This window comes from Natator depressus, chromosome 1, assembly GCF_965152275.1.
Source record: "Natator depressus isolate rNatDep1 chromosome 1, rNatDep2.hap1, whole genome shotgun sequence".
Taxonomy (NCBI): Eukaryota; Metazoa; Chordata; order Testudines; family Cheloniidae; genus Natator; species Natator depressus.
Genome location: NC_134234.1, coordinates 149641914 through 149665956, shown reverse-complemented (window position 1 = coordinate 149665956; position 24043 = coordinate 149641914). Strand labels below are relative to the sequence as shown.

Sequence of the window (24043 nt, the reverse complement as noted above, 5' to 3'; positions counted from 1 at the left end):
GCACCCCATCCTATTAGCCATGTGTCAGTGGTGAGAAGCAGTGGCAGGAGCGTTTGTGAAAAAGGGATCCCCCTGCAAACATTGGCTGGGCCCTTTTACCAGGCTAAGAAGTTTTTCATCTGAGTGAGTAGTGACACGGGTTGAACCACATCTGGAGGCATCACATGTGAAACCTGGCATGTGGTATTACAGCTGTGCCCACTGCCATATGCCCTAAGAGTTGAAGGCCACATCTGTTTCAAATGGTCTCTACAAATGTGGCCAAGGAGAGGAACCTGTGTTGAGGTAGGAGAGCTCTGACCTGTAGCAAGCCAAGGTCAGCACCTATAAATTCTAAGTGCTGCACCAGAATGAGGGTTGATTACTGGACGTTGATCTGGAGGCCCAGCTCCATGAACAAGTTTATTGCAGATCTGGTGACTCGGTAAGTCTCTTGGAGGGAATCGTCCAGGTAAGGTTAAATCATGATCCCTTGGGAGTATAAGTGCACTGCCACTACTGAGAGAACCCTGAAGAATACTCTCGTGGTGGATGATAGCCCAAAGGGGAGTACCTTGTACTGGTAATGGTTTTATCCCAGGGTAAATCTGAGTAACCGTCTGTGAGATGGTAGGATTGAGATATGGAAATAGGCATCCTGAAGGTCAGGGACCAAAAACCAGTCTCCTTGTTCCAACGTTGGAATAATCCTTCCTGGTGTGACCATCTTGAATTTTTGAGCTTTGACAAACCTGTTGAGAGCTCCGAGGTCTAATATGGGTCTCCAAACTCCCTTCCTTTTGTGTATTAGGAAATAACAAGAGTAAAAACCTTTGCCTCGTAGATGTTGAGGTACTGATTCTATGGCTCCTAACAGGAGGAGACGATCTCTGTCGTCATAGAAAACTCTTGTGAGAAGGATCCCTGAAGAGGAATGATGAAGAGGTTGTGGAGGGGATAAGGAGGTAAAATGGATAGAATACCCATGGCAAACAATTTCCAGAACCCATTGGTCCAATGTTATGCATTCCCAGGTGCTGAAAAATGTTCCAAGATGGTTGCTGAATGGGTGGGAAGCAGCGGTCAGCTGTTGCGGTTGGGGGGGAATGGTCTGTCAACGCTTTGACCAACACGACAAAATTGGTGCTTGGAATACTACGGGCCACATGGAGGATGACTAGGGAACTTAGATTTTTTTCCTCTGAGATTTGTAATAGCACTGAGTTTGGTACTGGGATGTGTGTGGTTTGTGTTGGGGCTGCAGACTAAATTTCCTAATTTGTCCAGACATATAGATACCCAATGAGCGCCCTAGACACTTTCAGGATATGAAGAGAAGCGTCCATCTTGTCCACAGAGAGGTTTGTGCCTTCAAGGGAAAGGTCTTCAGTGGTTGACTGCACCTCTTTGGGGAAGCCTGAAAGGTGTAACAATGACGCAGGATGCCTATCTACCACTGGAGATGGACCGGGATGGTGTGTCAGCTGCATTGAGGGCAGACTGTAGCACTGTCTAGCTGACCCTCCTGGACGACAGCTTTGAACTGGTCACGTTGTGACTCAGGAAGCTGATCAATAAAGTTGCTTAGTTTCAAATAATTGCCGTAGTCATATTTCACCATCCAGATTTGGTAATTGCCGATTTGAAACCATAGCATGGTCAAAGAATAGGCTTTCCTCCCAAAGACGTCCAAACGCTTCCAATCCCTGTCATAGGGAGGGGACTTCATTTGGTGTTGACAGCCCCAAGAGTTCACAATGTCAATGATGATGGAATTGGTGGGAGAAGAGGCATTCTGTCTCCTTTGCCTATACATAATAATTTGTTTGGCTCTTGCAAGTGGGCGCCACGGATGCTGGTGTCTGCAAATGGTTTTAGCAGGTTTCAGGAGAGCTTTGTTAACAGTGAGGGCTATTTTAGAGGATGAGCAGGAATGTAGTACATCAAGGAGCTGATTATGGATGTCCTAGACTTCCTCCAAGGGGCTCTGCATTGTATCTGCCACCCCCTTTGCCACATCCCGGAAAAGCCAAAAGCCATCAGCCAAGGACGATGACGGAGGCATGACAGCCTCATCTGGGGAGTAAGAGGATATATTGGGCCTCGGAGTTCTCTCTTCCTCAGTGCCGCCACACTGTTCCTCCACAATCTCCTCTGGAGGTTCTGAATGCTGTGGCTGAGTGAGAACATCTCATCGATTCACAGAGAAGGCTATACACCTGAGAGGCATGAGGGCAATATGCAGCCCAGGGATCTCAGTATGGCCACTGGGGTGGTGGTATGGAGAGTGGCTATGGTGCCCAGGGTTGGCTGTACCACGGCGGTGGTGGGACTGTCTGAGGGTATGCTCCGGGGGGCCTCTTGGTAGTGGGCAGCATAGGGATCATGAAAGGAGTAACGGTAAGCAGTCTCCTCTGGCTCGCTGTCCGAGTCTGCACTAGAGAGCAGAGGTGTGTGGCAGGGCAGCAGAGAAGATTCCTTTGCTGAAAGACTTGATGCTGAGGCACTGGTGCTGAGAAGAGGAGACGCTTGTATGTTGGATACTTGGATACATTGGAGGTCCCTCAAGTGCCGGAATTCTGGTGGTGCCAGCCAGCTCGGTGCCATCAGAGATACCAAGGGGGTTGGAGATCTTGCCTGCACCAATCCCTCCAGTGTTGGATGGGGCCTTGATTCATAGATATTAAGGTCAGAAGGGACGATTATGATCATCTAGTCCGACCTCCTGCACAACACAGGCCACAGAATCTCACCCACCCACTCCTGCGAAAAACCTCTCACCTATGTCTGAGCTATTGAAGTCCTCAAATCATGGTTTAAAGACTTCAAGGAGCAGAGAATCCTCCAGCAAGTGACCCGTGCCCCATGCTACAGAGGAAGGAGAAAAACCTCCAAGGCCTCTTCCAATCTGCCCTGGAGGAAAATTCCTTCCCGACCCCAAATATGGCAATCAGCTAAACCCTGAGCATATGGGCAAGATTCACCAGCCAGATACCCAGGAAAGAATTCTCTGTAGTAACTCAGATCCCACCCCATCTAACATCCCATCACAGGCCATTGGGTCTATTTACCATGAATATTTAAAGATCAATTAATTACCAAAATCATGTTATCCCATCATACCATCTCCTCCATAAACTTATCGAGTTTAATCTTAAAGTCAGATAGGTCTTTTGCCCCCACTGCTTCCCTTGGAAGGCTATTCCAAAACTTCACTCCTCTGATGGTTAGAAACCTTCATCTAATTTCAAGTCTAAACTTCCCAATGACCAGTTTATATCCATTTGTTCTTGTGTCCACATTGGTACTGAGCTTAAATAATTCCTCTCCCTTTCTGGTATTTATCCCTCTGATATATTTATAGAGAGCAATCATATCTCCCCTCAACCTTCTTTTGGTTAGGCTAAACAAGCCAAGCTCCTTGAGTCTCCTTTCATAAAGACAGGTTTTCCATTCCTCGGATCATCCTAGTAGCCCTTCTCTGTACCTGTTTGAATTCATCCTTCTTAAACATGGGAGACCAGAATTGCACACAGTATTCCAGGTGAGGTCTCACCAATGCCTTGTATAACGGTACTAAAACCTCCTTATCTCTACTGGAAATACCTTGTCTGATGCATCCCAAGACCTCATTAGCTTTTTTCACGGCCATATCATATTAGCGGCTCATAGTCATCCTATAATCAACCAATATTCCAAGGTCCTTCTTCTTCTCCGTTACTTCTAATTGATGCGTCCCCAGCTTATAACTAAAATTCTTGTTATTAATCCCTAAATGCATAACCTTACACGTCTCACTATTAAATTTCATCCTATTAGTATTACTCCAGTTTACAAGGTCATCCAAATCTTCCTGTATGATATCCCGGTCTCTCTCTAAATTGGCAATACCTCCCAGCTTTGTATCATCCGCAAACTTTATTAGCACACTCCCACTTTTTGTGCCGAGGTCAGTAATAAAAAGATTAAATAAGATTGGTCCCAAAACTGATCCCTGAGGAACTCCACTGGTAACTTCCCTCCAGCCTGACAGTTCACCTTTCAGTAGGACCCGCTGTAGTCTCCCTGTTAAACAATTCCTTATCCACTTTTCAATTTTCATATTGATCCCCATCTTTTCCAATTTAACTAATAATGATGATGGTGCTGGTGGTACAGTGCATACTATCAGCATCTTTTTAGTGGAGTGCTGGCTCCTTTGGCCTTCAGTACCATTGACATCGGGTCATTAGGCACATCAACGGCACCTGTCGCTACAAATTTTTGTGAGCCATGGGTTCCCGGCTGGGATTGTCTCGGTGCCTACGGTACCAAGGGTACCGAGTGTGCCAAGGATCTCTTATGGCTAGTTCAGGGCTCACTCTGGGACTTCACGCTCTCTTTTTTGATGACTTACGAGAGGGGTCTGCAGCTGATTTCTTCAACCCACAGTCCTTGGATGAGAGCTGTGGGGAAGACTCACGTCTGCCAGATGACTCTCAGCGCGGGTCTGGGGAGGGTTAGAGGGCTGCCTCCATGAAGATAATCTTCTGTCTTAATTCCTTGCCCTTTCAAGACCTGAGTCTGAGTTGCTGGCAGAGACCACACTTCTATGGAACATGGCCTTCCCCGAGGCAGAGTATGCACTGGGAGTGCTTGTCTGCCACGGGGGTGGCCTCTTTGCAGGAGAGGCACTTCTTGAAGCCCAGTGAACTGGGCATATCCTGTTGGGGGAAGGGGTCCTGACAAAAAAAGGGAGGGGGAAAAAATAAAGTCTTTTTTTGTTATTGGTTTTTGTGTTTGTTCACGAAAAGTAAAAGAAGAAGAAGAAAACTACAACTAAGATTAGGGAGACTAACTATAGAGAGGTTAATGAAGATAATGATCACAAATGGACTGCAAATAGCTCCATCTCTAGCCAGGGGCGGTTGAGAAGGAACTGAGGAGAGTTAGCCTGGGTGCACTGGTTAGCCTCATGGCGAAGCACGAGGAGAGAGAGCGCATGTGCGGGCCTAATGGACACTGCTACCAAATTTCTCCCATCAGCGGTGCAGGAACACAAGGAACACCTACAGTGCAGCACCTATAGTGACACTACTCTAAGAAGAATGAGCACTAGCCATCTGGGGAACAAAGCATGCCCCATCTGGGCAGACCATGCCCTTTGGGGGTTATGACGCAGGGCAAGATACAGAAGCCAGTCATGCCATTTGCAAACTTGGGTGATAAGGAATGTCCTTCCCCTCTGCTTTTGCAAGTGGAAAGTGTGTAAAAAGAAGGGACCGATTCTCACATGTGAGATGGCAACGTGGCATGGCCACTTCCTGCACCAGCCCTATCAGTATCAAGATCTATGCAGTCGAGTCACCTGGAGCTGCCAGAACTGCTTCTTTTAGTTCTCTCAGCATTACCTCACACTTGATTTAGTAGCATTTTGTTCTTTATTTTCTGAAGGGAGCATTCTCCACAGAGGCCCTTCTCCTTATCTCTGCACGCCCAATAGCCTTCCTCCACCAACAATTGCTCACGTTTCGGCAGGAGCGCAGGGGCTGTTAGCATGTAAATGGAGCCGGGAACTGCTCAGAACTAGAGCTGGGCAAAGTTTTCTGTGCAACTACTTCTTTCAATAAAAAAAAAATGCAGATTCAGATTGACCAAAAACAATTTGCAAATTGGGGTCAATTTCTGTGAATTATTTCAGTCAAGGAAAAACGGTTTGGGGGGTGGGGAAATGTTGAAACATTGTGACTTTTTGTTTTGTTTCACAATTTCCCTCAATTTTATTTAAAAAAATATTAAAAACCATTTAACCTCCCAAAATCAAAACAAAAGATTTTGTTTTGGGTCAAATGAAATGTTCTGTTCAGCCCAATACTAAATTTTTCAACTTGAAAAAATCTGAAAAAAAAGTTGTTTCAGGCCAGTCTGAAATGATTTTTATTTTTTTTTTAATTTGGTTTGGTGGCTGAACCAAAAATTGGTTACTCACACAGCTCTACTCAAAACCACCATCCCCCAGCCTGATCTCTGCACGCTTAATGAGCTTTTGCTCCCTTCTTTGTAGCGAAGGGGAACCTAGAAGATTAAGATGCTCCCTTACTTTAGCTCCCTTGCTCAAGCGTAACAATTGTACATCACATCATGTATCTGACAGATCTGAGTGAGACTGTTTCATGCTGCAGCAGCTTGCCCAGGAGCGTGCAAGCCAGTGAGCCTGGTCCAGTGGTACAGCCACGCCAGAGAAACTGCCCGCACAGGGCACTGGGTCCTGTGAGTGGTGGCCTGGCGTGCGGCTACTTTCGCCACTACCATTCCCGACAGAGCCCTGCAGCTCCTTGGAGATCCGCTTTATAGCTGTAGATATAAAGCAGGTGTCTGCACAGGGCTCTAGGATTCTAGCTGGTATAACAGCAAGCATTTTAGAAGCATATAATCTTAACGTTTATAAACAGCTCTTTAAAGTTGTTCCAATTCGAAAAACAAACACTTTAGCCCTCCCCAGTGAGGGATCCCATAAGTGCCAGAAGACATAGCCCATTAGTTAAGCACTCTAGATGCCATATTCCATAGAGCTACTGTTTTGTGTACCAAATAGCATGATGCTATACCTACCTGTTTATTCAATATGAATAAAAGAGCAATGCCGAACCTCACTACCACAGAAAATTGTTAAATGCTTAAAACTGATGCATGAAGAAAGGTCTATTCCTTTAGCAGGTGATTGAGAAAGATCCATTGTTTCATGTGCTATTTCTTTAACAGGTCCCTTTTGATTGTGTCTATTATTGGATGCATGTGTATGTTTATTCTTTTAATAGATTTGGTTTTGAATAGGCATTCATATATACTGACATAGACAGTATGTGTTGGTTTGTTAGAAGTGTTATTCCTTTCACAGGTCCATCCCAGAAGTAGTTTATTAGAAATATATCATTTTACAGCCACACTTCAGTTGGAAAAAACAAAAACAAAACTTAATTGATCTTGCTTTACTGGAATTCCACTAAAACTGGAGAGCCTCACCTTGGGTTGGAGCACAAACCATTCATCTGTCTGATTTTCAAAATTCCAGGAGTCCAAAGGAATTTCCACCTCCCCAAGAAAGCTGTTGTGCCCAAATCTGTCATAGTGCCAAACAGAAAGTTGGAGGGTCCGGGTCTCTAGCTGTGTATGGCTGATGACATACTATTGAAAGACAAACAGAGTGGAGGATCTATTTAATGAGAGTCAAGTCCAGTTCCATAATGACATTATATAAAAAACATACAACCTTATCTTCATAAAGTACATGGTAGCTGACAAATGAAGCACGGAAGAGACATTTGTTTTCCTTACAAGTGAAAATCAATACAATTGCAGAAGGCTATTATTCAAGAGAGATCTATAAAGGATAACTGTTCACCGTACAGTCTGCATTTATCTGTTTACATTATTTTTGTTGTTGTTGTCACTTGTCTGTATTATTTCTTTACCAGATAGTTTTTACTACAAAAGGAACTTCTTAAAATAACCTTTATTTAATTCTTACACCGTGGCTTCCACAGTAATTAAATAGAACAATTAAGATAAAAGTCTATTCTACAACAAAGAGCCTTTATAAAAAAAAAGTTGGCAGCAGCATAATGAACTTTCTAAAGTGTCCCCTCTTCTCAGTAAAGTATCGCCACAGTTTTTCAAAAGCCCAAATGGTTACAAGTGCTAACAATTAAAATATATATTAACTAGCAGATTGTAAGAGGCCAGCAGTTACCCAATTAGAATGATGAGACTTTGCCTTGAAGGCCTGAAAAGGCCAAAAGAATCGATTCTAAGACAGTTTTTAAATTATAGTAATGGGAACAGTTAAGACAAACAGTTCTTTGGTATTGAATCTAGCTATTTAGCTCTTACCCACAAGCCTTTGTCAGAACATATATAACATTTCATAAGAGTGTTAGGCCCCATCTACACAAAGTTCGGAAGCCATGTTAGGATTGTCCTAGAGAACAGCGTTAAATGTGATCTTTGCTAGATGGATACTAACTCACTTTTCCCCACTGCAGACCAGACCCAACTATACTATAAACCATTTTGCAAATGATGCTATAAAACAGGTCCCCCCTTGGTAAACAATCTGGCCAGACCAGGTGTATATACTGTAGTTTGTGAAATGATTTTATAGCCAGATTACGCAAACTACACTGGCCACAGAAGTTAAATTAGCACCTATAACAGGAAACTTATTTGAGCACATTTTTATTAGCCGCTATAGAAAAAAAAAACCCTGTTTAAGTATTTGGGGTGGGATTTTCAAAAGTATCTGAAGGACTTCGGAGTATAAATCCCATTTACTTTCAGTGGGACTTGTGAGGTAATTTAGCTACTTTAGAAACTCCCATCATTTGGTTCTAAACTCACTGTACAGGGTGTGACGTTACACCCCATACTCTGCATAGAAATATCGTTATGATATGAATATGGCATAACTAAGATGTTTTATGGAAGATGGGTCATGTGAGGAGTCATTGAAAAAGTTATGATCTACTGAATGTGTTTATCCAATTTGCATGCATGTATCATTTCTGTATCTGAAGTTAGGAATATTGACTAAGTAACAATTACAACTGTGTGTACTTGGGGGAACACCCACCAGACAGTAGGTAATCAGCCTCAATGGGCCATTAGGAAGAACAATAAGACTTGGAAGTACTTCCCAGTACAATAAGACTTTGGAAGTGGGACCCAGCATATCCGGTGGCACCCCGAAGTGGGGGTCCAACCCGTCACAAAGAGGATTTCAATGATTCTGAAACAGATCCCCGAAAGTAAAAATACAATAGTTGATTAGCAAAAGTTATGTTGTAACTGGAAAGGAAAAACAAAATAAAAACTCTCCCTCAATACTGAGAAGTCAAAAGCTACAATCACTATGACAGCTAGATATTTTAACTCAAATATTTCCATTTTTAGCACCATTTCCCAGGTTTAAAATCAATTTCCCAGTGTTTGGCTTATGGTATAAATAAATGAAATAAAAAACAAATTAATTTAATGGCAAAGTTCGGCATGAATTACAGGCATGGCAGTGTTCTCACCTTTAGCGTTTCATTAAACTCTGGATTGGTGGTGTTGCTTTTGATTTTGGTCTTGCGTTTACTTTGGCGAGATTTGTCTGGCAGGAGGTATGCTTTGACATAGCTGCAGATTAAGTAGTAAATTATTACCAGAGAATAAAAACAACCAAGTCTGAGAGGGCCACCTAGCAAAATTACACCAGGAGTGTTAGTCAGGAAATCAATTTTTGCAGAATAATCCGTGCATAAACATTAGAGAGAATACAGTCAACAGGCAAAAGTGAGCTACATGTCTACAAACACACAAATGCACAGAGGATTCTGATGGCATCAAGATAATCACAAGAGCAAAGTTTAAGTAATTTGACAGTCCTGAGAAATACGTATAACTTTATTAGCAATTTCCTGTGTTGCAGTTTTTACATTTTTGATTGACCATATTTGCTAATAGGCAAAACTTGAAATTACACACAAACTCACCCTTTGGCCTACCTTCACATATTTATAGAGTTAGAGATTTTTAGAAATTGTTATTAATAGAGATCAATTAATACATAAAAAAATTCTCAAATATTTTAGACTTTTTTATTTATATACTATCATATAGTTTACCACAAACCTGCGTAGATGTACACACAATTACTAAAGAAATAAGACATAAAAAGATGTGTGTGGGGGCGGGGGGAGAAACAAAAAAGACTGACCACTCATTGCATTGTTTAGGCAATCAGATATTAAATCTGGTAATTTCCAGTTGAAGTCTAAAATGAATTTGCTTTGGTCATGTTCATCTCTTTTTGTGTTCACTTTCTACAAACTTTCATGCAAATGAGTTTTACTAGCATGAATATTTGGGAAAAAGCCCTACATTTTAAGTTTGCATTCTCAAATATTGGTGGCAAAGATTGAATTTTAATAGAGCATTGATAGCTGAAAACCGATTGAGACAGTCCTCCAGTCAAGTAAAATAAACAATACTGCGTGGTTTATGTGAGCAATCACAACTAAGCAGCATACTCAAATAGCAAATCAGAGTAAACAAACTTAGGTAAAGTTTTGCCAAGTAACTTTGAATAGCAGATTTGAGAAAGTCATGATCTGTCAATGGATATTCAGAAAAAAGAAGCAAAGTCATTCAAATAAATTACCTAGTTCATTTATGACAAATATTTGCAGAAACTATTAAAAATGAACAACATAATAGCAGGTTAGTCTCTAAGGTGCCACAAGTACTCCTTTTCTTTTAACATAATAGCCAATTATTCTCTTGGCTCTTGTTCTATTTAAGGATAGTTATGGAACATTATTTTGTGGTAATACTGACATTAATAGGGACTTTTCACAGGACCATACAATTAACACTAGTTAGTTTGTACACTGTCATGCTATTGGCCTGGGGGCATGGATCAGCATTCATGCCACACCCCCCGTCAGTACTTGCCCCGGGCCGGGGAAGCTAATGTTACAACCAGCAGACCAAATTCAGTGATGAATCCTGGTCACACTAAGAAGATGCTATTGGCCAAAAAGGCAAATTACAATTAATCCAGGAGTGATTATTTTCTGTTGTCATTGCATAGGGGCTGAACTTTCCCCTACTTTGGAGACCAGTAAGGCTGTGTTTGCAGAGTGGACCCAATTCGCCATAGTGTTGCTCCAGTTGTACAGCAGTTCCGCTGGTGTCAAAGTGAACTAACAGTGGTAAATACAGACTACTGTTCATATTACACTATTTTCCGGTAGTGGTGCAGTATCTATTTTTTTTAATTATAAAAAAAGGAGCAATGAATAAAGTGGAACTTAGGATTTATATTTGATTTTAGAAAGAGGTATATTTGGAGTGAAGGATGAAGGATGCAATTTCTTTCTACCTATAGGTTGCTTTTTCTGGGTATGTTTTTATTACTAGGAAATGGCTATTTTAAATTAAGGGAATTTAGAGTTCTATAAAGGTACCACCCTAACACCTCTGGCGGATAAAGTCTTCTATCAAAGACAGAGCAAACCTTCCCATTCAACCTTGACTCTAGCAGTAAGAAATTAGTTCAGTTTCTGTATCCATTCAGATCCCTGGCCCTTCTGCCCAAATTGCCAATAAAAGCATGTCAATTATTTCCAAGTGCAATAATGGCTGTTAATCATATGAACTCTCCCCCATTAGGAAACACACTGAAAACACCAACTCATTTCACATGAGACTCGAAGCAGTCAGAGTGTTATGGCTTCTGATCACTTGGGACATAGAGGTGAAAGGCTTCATATCCCGTTACCAGTCCACATAGTGTAGGGCTACAATATGTCCTCACATGCAGTCTAGAGATTCAAACTGTGCAGTAAGACTGAGAGCACTTCTAGGAAAGGGTAAGAAGGAAATTCTCTATGCTTACGGATCTGTTCTTTGCTTCTTTTCATCTGCTATGGCCAGGTTTCTGCAGTTTTTTACCAGGATGTTGAGGGCACCCGTTTTGTAGCTGTAGCTGAGGTGGAGAAGTATTTCCCCACTGACCTTCACGTTGCCATAGTCCCCAGTTTCACTATAAACACTCATCATGCTGTTAATGCTAGTCTGAAATAAAGACCAAAAGAAGACAACTTGGAAGCTCAATCATTCTCTTTCCAGAACCAGTTTTTTCAAACAATGAGAGCCCTGCAATTACTGTTCTGCTGAACCTGCTATTAAAACTAGGATATCAAAGGACGTACAGAATTACCACTTATTGTGATACCTTTCTATATCAAGTATCTCAAATGCCTACACAGTGTTTCTTCATATGTTGAACTCAAAATGATTTAAAAGGTGGTAAAGTTAGTACGATCACCATTTCCCAGTGGGGCAACTGAGTAACACAGAGGGTTAAGTAAATTGTCTACGATCACATAGCAAGTCCCAGGAATAGAGAATTGCCATACTGGGGCAAACCAATGGTCCCTCTAGGTCAGCATGCTGTCTCAGACAGTGGTCAGTACCAGGTGCTTCAGAGGAAATTATATGAAACCCCATCATGGAAATGACACAAAAACATATACAGTATCCTAATAAAGCAATGTCACCTCATCATGGGCATTTCTAAGAGCATAAGCAGATTTCACAATTTTTAAAATTGTCCCTAATACAACTACTGGAAAAGAATTAAATCTTTGTAAGACAAAAATTAGGACAGTTTGTACATTGCAGAAACCCAAGGCATTTTAAAACTCTGGTGTACATTTTTTTGCTGGCTTTTAAATAATATTAATCAAAAACATATCTAACTTTTGGTGTTTTTAAATTGTTGTATGTAAAAAGCCTGGGTAAACCCCCGAAAGAGTTCTCAGCACAAAGAAGGAATAAGAGGGAACATCAGAAAAGCAGAATGTCAGAAAAGCAGTTGACAGGAAGCAAGAGAACTCACAGTATCACCATCTGCTTCAGGTACATTTAAGTAGGAGCATTTCCTGTCAGAGCCTTCAGGAAAGTTCTTTCAGGAAGACAATGCAAAGGTCAAAAGAAAATAGCATTAGATAGCTGCAGGAAGAATTCAGAAAAGAAATGACAAGTTCTACAGACTAGGTGGGTAGTGTGGTGTTAAACTACAGTGATAGAGTACTTACAGCAGTGAGGCACCAAGCCATACCTAAATCCCCCTCCAATAATGAATTGTATAATTGTATAATGAGTGAAAAAGTGTCACCTGCTTATATGCAGGAATACAGGTTAGTGACAAACGAAGACAGAATCTGCTGTACTAAGGTAGCACCAAACAAATTAAATGTGAACACCGACTCATCAGACTGGGATTTTCATTTTGGCCAAAAATCCTGCAAACACTAGTTAACTCTCTATGTGACTATTCCAATTGAAATGAGCATCTTGTGTGAAAATTTAAGCATGCATGCAAGTGTTTGCAGCACTGGGGCCTGCATAAGAAACTAGAATTGTGATTAAAGCAAGCTTGTCTGAACACTTGTAGGTTGAGAGGTTAATTCTGGGGAGTTTTTAAGGGTACGTGTAAAACAAAAAACATTTTTCTGGTTTTAACCTTTATTGTTCCTTTAAAATTGGCCTCCAAATTTTGTGAAAAAAATGCTTTTTGGGTTTTTTTTTTTAAACTGAAGTATTAAGAACATCAGGGGCCCATTTTCCTCTTGTTGCTGAAAGACCTTGGCAAGATGTCTGAAGGATCTCACCAGTGAGGTCACAGGAGTTTATAACTTGATCACAAGCTCCTCTTCGAACCAACGAAGGGAGAATGTATGAGCCACAGCTTAAGCTATAACCTCTTCTGACATTACTGGTTGTATCCTCCAAACATCTTGCTAAGGTCCTGCAGCAAAGGAAGGAAAGTAGGGACTGGTGTGCTTATTCTTGATATCTCAAATCTAAAACCAAACCACCAGGAAATGTCTCTTTCCAGTGGAGCCCGGAATTCAATCAGAAAATCCCTACATTGCTAATAATTGCTTTAATAAAATAACAAAGACTAATTTAGAAAACATTTTATAACAACTGAAATATTTCACTTCTTACAATAAAAGCCTTTTGTTTTGTGGGATTTACACTGGGAGTCGTGTTAAATATGATAAATGTGGCTGTTTAATGAAAACTTACTTATGTAATGACTAAGTCTCAAATACCACTAAGAGCATCAGAGTGCAGAGCTTCATTTTACTCAACATCTGAGGCCTGTATTAATCATCCTAGCATTTTATATCTTACTGGTAAAATATAAGACACTGGAACAAGGAATCAGACCGATGCAATGATCCTGACAAGTTGTTGTGTCCAGTGGTGGAACCCAGGAAAAATAACCTCTCTTTTCTTTTAGCCCAAGTACTGTGGTTTTGATTTTCAGGGCACTCTAATTATCTACACTGTAATCTCCTTACTCAGATTTCTATAAAATTAGTGTTCATTTGACATTTATAGAATTATTTTGTGCCACAGTACAAAGTCATTAGTTTCACTATCAAAGGCTAAAACTCAGCAACAAGCAAATTACTCGCAGCATTTGTACAATGCTGAAGGATGAGATGCATAGAATAAACTAAATAAAATCAGAAAAATGTGAGTATTTGAGATGGGGAATATTAGCAACAACATACATTCAGAGTAGGTCAAAATAGACCAGTAAAACTGTTCCACTCTAGGGGGGAAGAAAAGCTGCTTGCTGATAGAAGCTTTTCCATTAACATAGCATGCAGTGACTTTAATAAGCATGCTGGGGTGGATGTGAAGAGGAAAGGAGCACTGAGGCATGAGATCATCTCAGTTCTACTGCAGCAGGAAAGCTGCATTTAGATTAGGAGAAAGGTCAAAAGGAATCTATATAGGAAGACAAAACCTACTGCTGAAAGTACCATGGAAAATGCTCATTAAATAAAGTTACCACCTAAGGGCCCTTACCAAGGGAAGTATTGAGCACCTGCAACTCCAGTCTCAGAGTTCAGACCAAGGAAAGGAATTCATCTATAAAACCTATAGACTAGCAAGCTATAGGTTTTATAGATGTGTTGTCAACGAGTCAAATTCAAATTTGGTTAAGTGGGTGTAATTCAGCTGATTTTGATTGAGTTACAGTTGCTTACTAGGGTTGATTTGGCCTGACATGCCCAAGTCTCTCTTAACTCTGATTCCTTGAATTCCTTGAGACCCTGGAATAAAGGGCTTGACCCAGCTCTTTCTCCTTCCAAAGCAACAAGCTGAATTCCATGCTGACAATTGAACGCAAGTCTTTTGGAGGTGACCTTTACTGGAATTCTGTCTGCTTTGTGTGAGGCATTAAAAATACAATACCACATGCCACAAAATAGAATTCATTTCCTAGTGTCATGGCCCAAAATTTCCCTTTCCTTTATATCAAATGTCCTGATCACTAGTTCACCTTGCTACCACCCTCCAACCCAGAGACTGCTGCATTGCATTGGCACTGTGTATATTTGCTGCAATCTTGGGTCCCACAGAGCTATTCTGGCACAGGACCTAAGGGAGGGTGGGCAAGGATGGCTGTATGCAATCCCCCTATCCCTGGAACAGCTAGGGAGTCAGTTAGTCAAATCCCAGGAATGACTTAAAACAGCCTAAGGATGGCTCTAATTTATGGTTTCCTGCAGTGTGCACCACTCAGGCCCCTTCCCCTCAGCATGACTCCTATCTCAGGGAGTATAAATTGACTATGTAGTGCTGGTTACACCAACTCTATCCCATCTGGGATTCCTCTGCTTTAAGGGGATCCACAGCTAGCCACTTCAAACAAACCTAAGGCTGCTTTACACTCCTGGAATAGCACAAAGCAGCCTTCTTAGGGCTAAGGATCTGGTTCACTGTCTATAGTTTGTGAACTGTCCTGGGAATGAAAAGCTGTTGCAGAAATATACAATAGTTTTCATGGAAAGCAGAAATGCTTTTAGCAAACCTGATCCCCAAATATCTTACTCTATGCATATGAAATGACTTGAAACCTATGAGCCACACTGGGATTGTGTTGCATAGAGAATGGAATATATGTGGGGAGTTGGGGTCACCATTAGTACCAACTCCATATGGGTTATGAAGCAACTGACACACGATGCAAATGCATAAAATGAAAGCACTTGTATGTTGCAGGGAGCTTAAAAAATGTTCAGTTTTTTCAGAGTGAGCCCAACCATTCACAACCCCACCGAAGACTGCAATGAGAAGGCAGGAAAGACAGAACAGGGTGGGATCCTCTTTCAATGAAATGAAGAGGCTTCAAATCAACCATTTCTCTAGGCTAACTCTGAAAAACTGAGCTTGTTGCACACTATAAATCCCTATTTTTAATCTCTCCAGGTACAGGCCTGGTAGTATCTCACATCATCATTTAGCAGGAGCTAGGGTTGCCAGTTTTTGTTGGAAGTATTCCTGGAGGTTTCATCACATGACATTAATCTTTAATTCCTGGAGACTCCAGGGAAATTCTGGAGGGTTGGCAACCCTAGCCAGGAGCCCGTGAGAAATGGCTATTATTTACTCTCTTCCCCCGTCGCCCCCAGACAAGCCCAATATCCCTCAACTATCAATAAAAATCTTTTCTATCAAAAGGATAAATTGTGCCTCTATCCCCTTCCCAACTCCTCAGAACTTAGGGAATTTCCATTGCTACACTTCACCAAAACTATTAAAAAAGAATCAAGACTGAGCATTTTCCTTTCCGCTGTTTGGCACAATTTAAATAAATATAGACATTTGCTATCCTTGGTGTCTTGTGAAAGATGTTTTAACTTCTGAATAGGCTTGTCTGACTGTGGCCAGAAGTCAGGCATAGTGGATGGAAATCACGAGTCCTTCTGATAATGGGACGGTCATTACAAGTGACAGAGGATTTTATTTTAAAGCCACATTATCTCCTCATATCAGTACCAGCTATTCTAGATTTGCTCATTTTAACAGAGCATCTAGATTGGCCAGATGTTTCAGGTTTCCTACTCTCATTTTTTTTCATGTTGAAATTTCTCACTGCCCACATACAGCATCTGCCAAACAGATCACAGTTACAATTAATGACGGTTAAGAGCCTGATACTCAGTGCCCTGTCCACACCTTCTTTTGAGATCATTTCAAGGTGAGGGCACTCAGCACTTTGGACAAGGTGCTCAACACCTCCGGAGATCAGGTCCCAAGTCATCAGTGTGCAGTGAGGACAGCTAGACTATAAACAACAATGGATCTCTGCTTCAGTCCTGATGGCAGAGAATGGCATTTTAGCTTTACAGATAGGGATACTAAAACCACAACAAACAGAAAAATCACCAAGAAGTCGAAGTTGCTACTAAACAGCAGTAGGAAAGGAGGTCTGGATATGAATCAATACAAAAAATATCTACTGAATGAAACTGAATGCTCAGTGTGTGTTCTGTGTCATTAGCCCACATCTACTTCAGCAAGAAACTGCTTAGTGAGAAAGAATGAGGGAATTCTAGATGTTTTCCAATGGAGACCTTACTGTTGATAATCCACTTGCCAAATGTCTGCGATGTTTTAGATAATGAGAGGCCACTATGTCATCAGGGTCTTCCTCTATCTCATCCAGGTAATCCTAACCGCAAAGAAAGAAAGAGTCATTCAATTACTGTATATTACTGTCAACTGTATATCTGACTCCTTCCTTGGGTTCTATTCCATATTTTTCTGTTTAAGAAAGATTGTGTCAACACATCTCCCAAACTCAAGTCTCGAGAGACTTTTGATTCACACTTTCAACAATTTTACACAGTCACAATCAGTACACCAGGAACAAAGGGCGCTTCTGGTTCACCTTTCAGCTGTTTGAAAACTATAAAACCTCCAGGCTTCTATGTCCCCAGAGTAGGAAATGGATTTTTACCTTACATGGTGGGGCACTGCATTACAAAGTCGATTTCCGAGCACCCTATATTCTCAGTAGCACACCTGAATTACCCTATTCTGCTATTACTGCTAGGCATCTTCACACATGTATTTAGGTTGGGAAACAAGGGAGGGACGGAGTAGGTGTTTTTCAATCTTAAGAAAATAAATATGTAAACTGGATGGCTTTGGATACCAGTTATGGGTTATGGAGGCTTCAACCTTTCAGTCATCAACTAAATTCAGCCCAAATCCATAGTGACCACAAGTTATTCCTACCATTAACTAGCTATTCAGTGAGCTGAGTTTCTGATCTCAATCCCGTTTCTAATGGACATGTTTACATAACAACTAATCCGCACCACTAGTAATATTAATTTGCATCCTTGTTGGCAATCGTAGCAGACAGACAAAGGACTGATTAAATATAAAAAAATATATAAAAACTACTTTTTGACCGGTATTTTGAGTGCTCCAAGTCATGGTTGTGGACATTGAAAGAAACGTGTCCTACCACTGTCTGTGCTGAACATAGCAGCTGAATAAACAGAAAAATGTGGTTTCCAGAAAAGTCATTCTGGAAATTTTCAAGAAGATTAAATTCATAGTTCTTTTTTCTTCAGCATTATAAAATTTTAACAAAGAAATTATATTTTCATAGATAGATAGATAGATAGATAGATAGATAGATAGAATTTGCATTTTAGTAAATTACCTAATTCTTACACCTTAGGCACACCTTAGGTAATTATAAACTAAAACTATTAACTGAAACTTGAAAGCAGATGATTAACAGGAATGTTAGCTTTTGATAAAAATTGAAAAAAACCCAAACAAACAGAAAGTTACCATCCTATTATGAGTCGTGTGGAGACTTCATGGGTTTTAACAAGCATTATAGATGTAAGCAGAATCTGAATGAGTTCTCCCCTGACAGCCAGCTGGGATGGGGAGAGACTTCAGGAGCAAACTGTGTTTACATGAACACACCTACTCTGCCTAAATATCCAGCAGATAGAGTGGTGTTGCTCAAAGAGATCAACTTTGGCTGGTGTTGGGTTACAAATCACTTTAGCACTGAATGCAGAGGTAATGAAATGTTATCAATTTTGTTGTCTTGATTGTATGAATAAAGGGGAGCAAAACTATGCTTAACCTGTCCCAAATGAGGGGGTCACCCTCAACTGAAAGGACATCATTAAGCCAGGGGCTCGAATGCCAGACCCCTATAAAAGTAAGAGAGGTTGGGACAGGTATCCCTTCCAGGAGGTGTGGCCTCTCCTGAAGCGTCCCCAGTCTGGTTTAACCTGTTCCTCCCCACTGTTCAAAGATAGAGCTAAATAGGCTCCATTAGGAGCCTTTGGTATTTTAAGTGTTCAAAGCTTACAATCACTTGTGGGGACAGCGTTTCTGTCAAGCCTAAGAACTGAAAATCACTTGAGCTTCCACCCAGCTCTTAGAGACTGACCTGCAGAGGTCATAGCAGAGAGGCAGGTGACAGAAGGTGACTGGCTAGCGAAAACGAGCAGCTGGCTGGGTGGCCAGCAGTGCAGAAGTGCTCAGATGGTGGAGCAAGCAAGGTGCCTTCTTCCCTGGATGGGAGGTGAATTCACACAGATGCACCTCTGAACTCTAGGTCCTCACTGACCAAGGACAATCACTGTGAGTGGGGTATGGTGAGGGAGCAGAGAGGGGCACAGAAAAGGAACTGTTGGTTGTAGAACCTAAGAACATAAGGCAGAAGACACTGCCCCATGCACTCTGGGATGGGTGTCCTGCTCACAGTTTTAGGTTTATGAATCCTGATTGTGGCATTTTCCCTAATTAATGTCAGATGACTTCCCTCCTTTCATGAAAAGTTTCTTATCTATACTCAGATTCTGTGCTTGTGAGTGGGGAAGTATTACCTCTCAGAGACACCCAGGGGTGGTGTGTAATTTTCCTAGGTTACTGGGTGGGGGCTCAAACCCCTGGATATTGAACCCAGCCCTGGCTGCTGCTGGCTCCACCTGGCAGAAGGGTTACATAAAGGTTATCACTGACATTTTCAAAGCTGCTGCCATTAGCTTTAATGAGAACTGACCACCCACATCTCTTAGGCAGAAGTTTTGAAAATTGGAAGACAGCATCCAAATTCCCCTTAGGGCTTTGAGAATCCCACCCTACATGCTGATCTAAAATACTGTTGTCTTTCTCCCAAACCAAACGGACCCTTATCTCCTCCCAGCTCGGTCTCACAGCTTTTTATGCAGGCCAGGAGAACAGAGTGGCAACTGGGCATGTAGGGAAACGTTTTGGGTTAGAATTGTTAATATTTGTCAATGGATTCCCAGTTATTGCATGGCAACTCAATTTCAGAGAAAGGGTATGTCTGACTGCAGCTGGTAGTGAGCCTCCCAGATAGACAAGATTAAGCTAGCTTGGCTCAAGCATGCTAAAACTAGCCATGCAGATGTGGTAGCACTGGCAGAGGCCTGAACTAGCTACCCAATCTCAGATCAATGGCATTGGGTGGGCTTGAGAGCCTGAGCCTGCCACCCATGTTGTTAAGTTCACACTGCTACTTTTAGCATGCTAGCTCAAGCCAAGCTAGTGTGAGTATGTCTACAAGGCTCACTGCCAATGGTGGTGTAGACATACCCAGAGAGGGTCAAGTCCTTCACAGGTATAAATCAGGGTAGCTCCCTTGACTTTCCCTCTCCCCACTGACTTCAATGGAGCTACCCTGATATTTTGAAGGAGCAAATATAGAGACACAGTCAGGACTATTTTCTCCCTTAAAGTTATACAGAATACATTTATAGTTTAATGAAAAAATAATAGTTTTTGATTGCCTAGCAAATAAATGTGGTGTATGAAACTTGGATCAACATTTTCAAACTTGGGTGCCTAAATATGGCTTTGGATATCTAATTTCAGACAGCCACGCTTATACATTTTGGCCATCTCGTCCTCCTTGCCAAAGGAACTATGAAAATCTAACCATTAAAATCTGTAACTCAACTTGTACAGACTGTGAGCACATTCTTGAAACCAAGAGATTGCTTGGAAAGCTAACATTTCGCCTCAGACTCTCTCATTTGCCAGCAGAGCCACAGTTCATTTTACATGACAGCAGCGATGCTTCTCAAGGGTGCTATAGAAGCACAGCCACATAATTGGTTACTGTTGCTTATTAAAGTTAGAAGTGGTAAGAGACTAAGTAATCTTCATTGTCTCTCTCAGGGTTATAAAAATACACCCAATCCAATTCCTTCTACTAAAATGGCTGAGGAAGTGGTGAGCAGTGCTTTGTATTACTATAAAGTGGCCGAATAGGTGTTTCTTAATAGACCTTTAAAAACTAATTTAGTTTGCTCTGATACACTTTTGAAATTGCTTGTTTTAATTCCCTGCTTTTCCCTGTTCTGACAGAAGTATTTTTGTCAGTAACCCAAACACACACAACTAGAGAGTTCTCTCAACTTTGAAGCAGACACCACAATTAACTACCCCCCCTCCCCCCCCCCAGTGCTCCTTGATAAATGTAAAAAGAAAAGGAGTACTTGTGGCACCTTAGAGACTAACCAATTTATTTGAGCATGAGCTTTCGTGAGCTACAGCTCACTTCATCGGATGCATACTGTGGAAATTGCAGAAGACATTATATACACAGACACCATGAAACAATACCTCCTCCCACCCCGATGAAGTGAGCTGTAGCTCACGAAAGCTCATGCTCAAATAAATTGGTTAGTCTCTAAGGTGCCACAAGTACTCCTTTTCTTTTTGCGAATACAGACTAACACGGCTGTTACTCTGAAACTTGATAAATGTATTTCACAGTATTCAGCTTTTAAAGTTTATTTGGAAATTGCAACCAAAAAGCATCATCCAGTCCATCTCCCTGAAAAAGGAAGACTGTGTCCTACCAAAATCACCAACAGCTGATTGGGAGCAAGGGAGGCAAGTGCCCTCCCTCACTCTTTCAGCCCAGTTCATCCAGGCAATCTGCTTCTCGCATCCATGCAGGACATCCCCCACACCAACAGCAGCTCCAACTATCCAGGAACAGATACTTCAAAGTCCAGCTACCACCACCAGCTGGCCAGGCATAAGGGAGATACAACCTTTTCAGCCTCCAGAATTTGATTCTTCATTTTGCACACTACCCCTGAGATGCCTCTCACCTCCCACACCACTTTCAGGGAACCTAAAACACTGTGAAGGCCACAACCTTAGCCCCACAAGCACAACATTACTGCATCCCCAGTCTCTTTGGGACAAGGGCTTCCAAGGTGAGTGTTTTTGTCTATCTTAGGTACTTATATACCCCCTATCACTAGGGTATTTGAACACCTCCCAAACTCGAATGAATTTATTCTCACACCACGCCTGTGAAGCAGGGAAGTGCTGGCATCCCCACTGTACAGCTGGGAGACTAAGTGACTTGCCCACAGTCCCAAGCCAACACCCTAACCACTGGACCATCCTTCCTCTCTGGTAGGTTAGGCCCAACTACCCCTTGATACCAGCATGGATGTCTGTGTGTAGCTACAGGTGACAGAACATGACTGCCTGGATTATTACTTATAACACAGTAGTGCCCGTGAGGCCTAATCAGGATGGGGGGCCCATTGTACTAGGTGCTGTACACACACAGACATGATCCTGGCTCTGCAGAGCTTACAATCCAAGAAGACAAGTGACATATGAAGGGTGTGGGGGAGAGAGGAATACAAGTCAAATACATACAATTTATATATATAGATATCCAGTTGAAAACTTAAAAAATAGTTATAAATACATAAAACAAGAGCCAAATAACCCCATCTGTGCGTCACACATCATTAACTAATTGATTTCTTATAGGCACTGAGGCCCAGGTGGGACTTGGATATATTTTGAGGAGGAGAGGGAAATGGTTTATGGATCAGTCTGTGTGCAAGGGGAAAACATGGAAGTGGGCACGGAGATGTTTGTGAGAAACTGCAAAATAGTAGGAGGTGACTGGCATCACTGGGGAGCAGTGACCGGGAGGGTAACGTGTTGCAAGACTAGAACAGACAAGCAGAGAGGGACAAAGCTGAAGAGCTTTGATACTGAGTATAACTCCAAATAAAAAAATAAAAAATCCAATGAAGCAAGAGTTGGTGAAGATCTGAAGTGTTCAATGCACTACATGAATGGTATTCTAAGATGAGACTCCATCCACTTACAAACTAAAAAATTCCCAGATGAATAGCTATTGTATCTACCATAACTACAAAGAGCCTTAACTACTGTATAGCTATTACTTGGAATCAATCCATACACATCATGCTTGGAAGGTAATGTTGCCCAAAGATATCATTTGTTAACGGTCCACAAAATTCCACACAATTGAGGCACCTTCTTAACAAACTGACTCCCAAACACATTTGTCTCCATAAGTCCAAGAGTCTTCTACTCCAATTTTTAATACTATTGTAGTGTGCGGTGCTTTACATTCTGCAACGATTGCAGCATAAGCTAGATGCAGGCTTGAATTTATACAAGTCTGAGTTCACTCTCATGCAGAACTAGGAGTTTAAAGATTATGCCGACTTCAGAAGCTAGAGTGACAATTTTTCCACCCTGTGAGCTTTAATGTCACTTCTAACTCACCAGGTCCTGGTCTAAAGCGTCAGGTACAGATTTACTTCTTAAGCTTACAGCATCCTTGTTTTCTTCTGAGAAAGACCCACTCAAATCTATCTCAGATCTGCTGAGATCTGGAAAACAAAGGGGAAAGGAAGGTGTTCATTAATATACAATTTATACAACAAATACTGTTCTTTTCATATTGTCACTTTTTAGTAGTTGTTGCTACAACACCAAAATGATTTTTTTTAAATCAAATCAAAATAATCTCCATCAAGGTATTTGTGCCATGGCACCCGATTGTGGTATCTGAGCACCTTCAGCTGAATGATGGAAAAATAATTTTTACCATAATATTCAACTTTTTGGATACCTCCCTTCCCTCAGTACTATTATGTGCTATATGGGTCTGTCCCCTAAGGGTCACACACTATTCAGCCTTTGGCCTTCTCATGCAGGGCCACCTGCTTGGGTCATTATGATATCAGGGACATAGGCAGCAGGAGCTCTGGATGAATCTACATGTTCACAATGACTCCTGCAACCCTTCACCTCAGCAAATAAGAAGAAAAAAACTCAGAGTCCAAAGTTTCAATGTTGAGTGAATAATGATACGGTGACCCTGGGAGCTCCTCATACCAACAGGCCCGTGGAGTATACCCATTATCATAATTTTGCCCATGATGTAATAAACTGGTACCCTGGCATTACCTTTTGCAGTAACTCACAACAGACCTGACACACTCATTGCCCCACCACACTGTTGTCATGATATTCATTTAAGACATGTTTTGTAATATATCATTTGAAAATTAAGAACATGCTGGTCATTAATGACACTGGGAAATGTAGGTAACACAACTGTATGTGAAATTATGGATACTCTCTGTTATTGTGTTTTGGAGTCTGTAAACAGACAAAGGAGTTAAAACAGGTGTTTTCCTAGACAAAGGAATCAGTGTTTCCTCTAATTTTTTGGAGGTGATGTGTGACACATCACCTTAATACTGGTGCACATAACCAAATTCATGTGGTGGGGGGTGGGGCTGAGGGGTTCGGAGTGTGGGAGGGGGCTCGGGCCTGGGAGAGAGAATTGGGGTGCAGG

General features: G+C 41.6%; 1 protein-coding gene across 6 annotated transcripts in view; it reads right to left on the bottom strand.

Moving 5' to 3' along the window:
• The window catches only part of SYTL5 (synaptotagmin like 5), a 171869-nt gene that overhangs the window by 14466 nt on the left and 133360 nt on the right, over positions 1-24043 (bottom strand). For 5 of the 6 annotated variants that reach the window (XM_074968770.1, XM_074968778.1, XM_074968761.1 and 2 more), the window contains exons 9-14: positions 22963-23069; positions 16955-17047; positions 12404-12469; positions 11399-11577; positions 9033-9135; positions 6982-7143 (exon numbers count right to left, since the gene is read on the bottom strand). In XM_074968770.1, the coding sequence (XP_074824871.1) occupies positions 6982-7143; positions 9033-9135; positions 11399-11577; positions 12404-12469; positions 16955-17047; positions 22963-23069 (710 nt within the window). The remainder of the gene's footprint in view (positions 1-6981; positions 7144-9032; positions 9136-11398; positions 11578-12403; positions 12470-16954; positions 17048-22962; positions 23070-24043) is intronic. The other variant, XM_074968800.1, reaches the window with a different exon arrangement.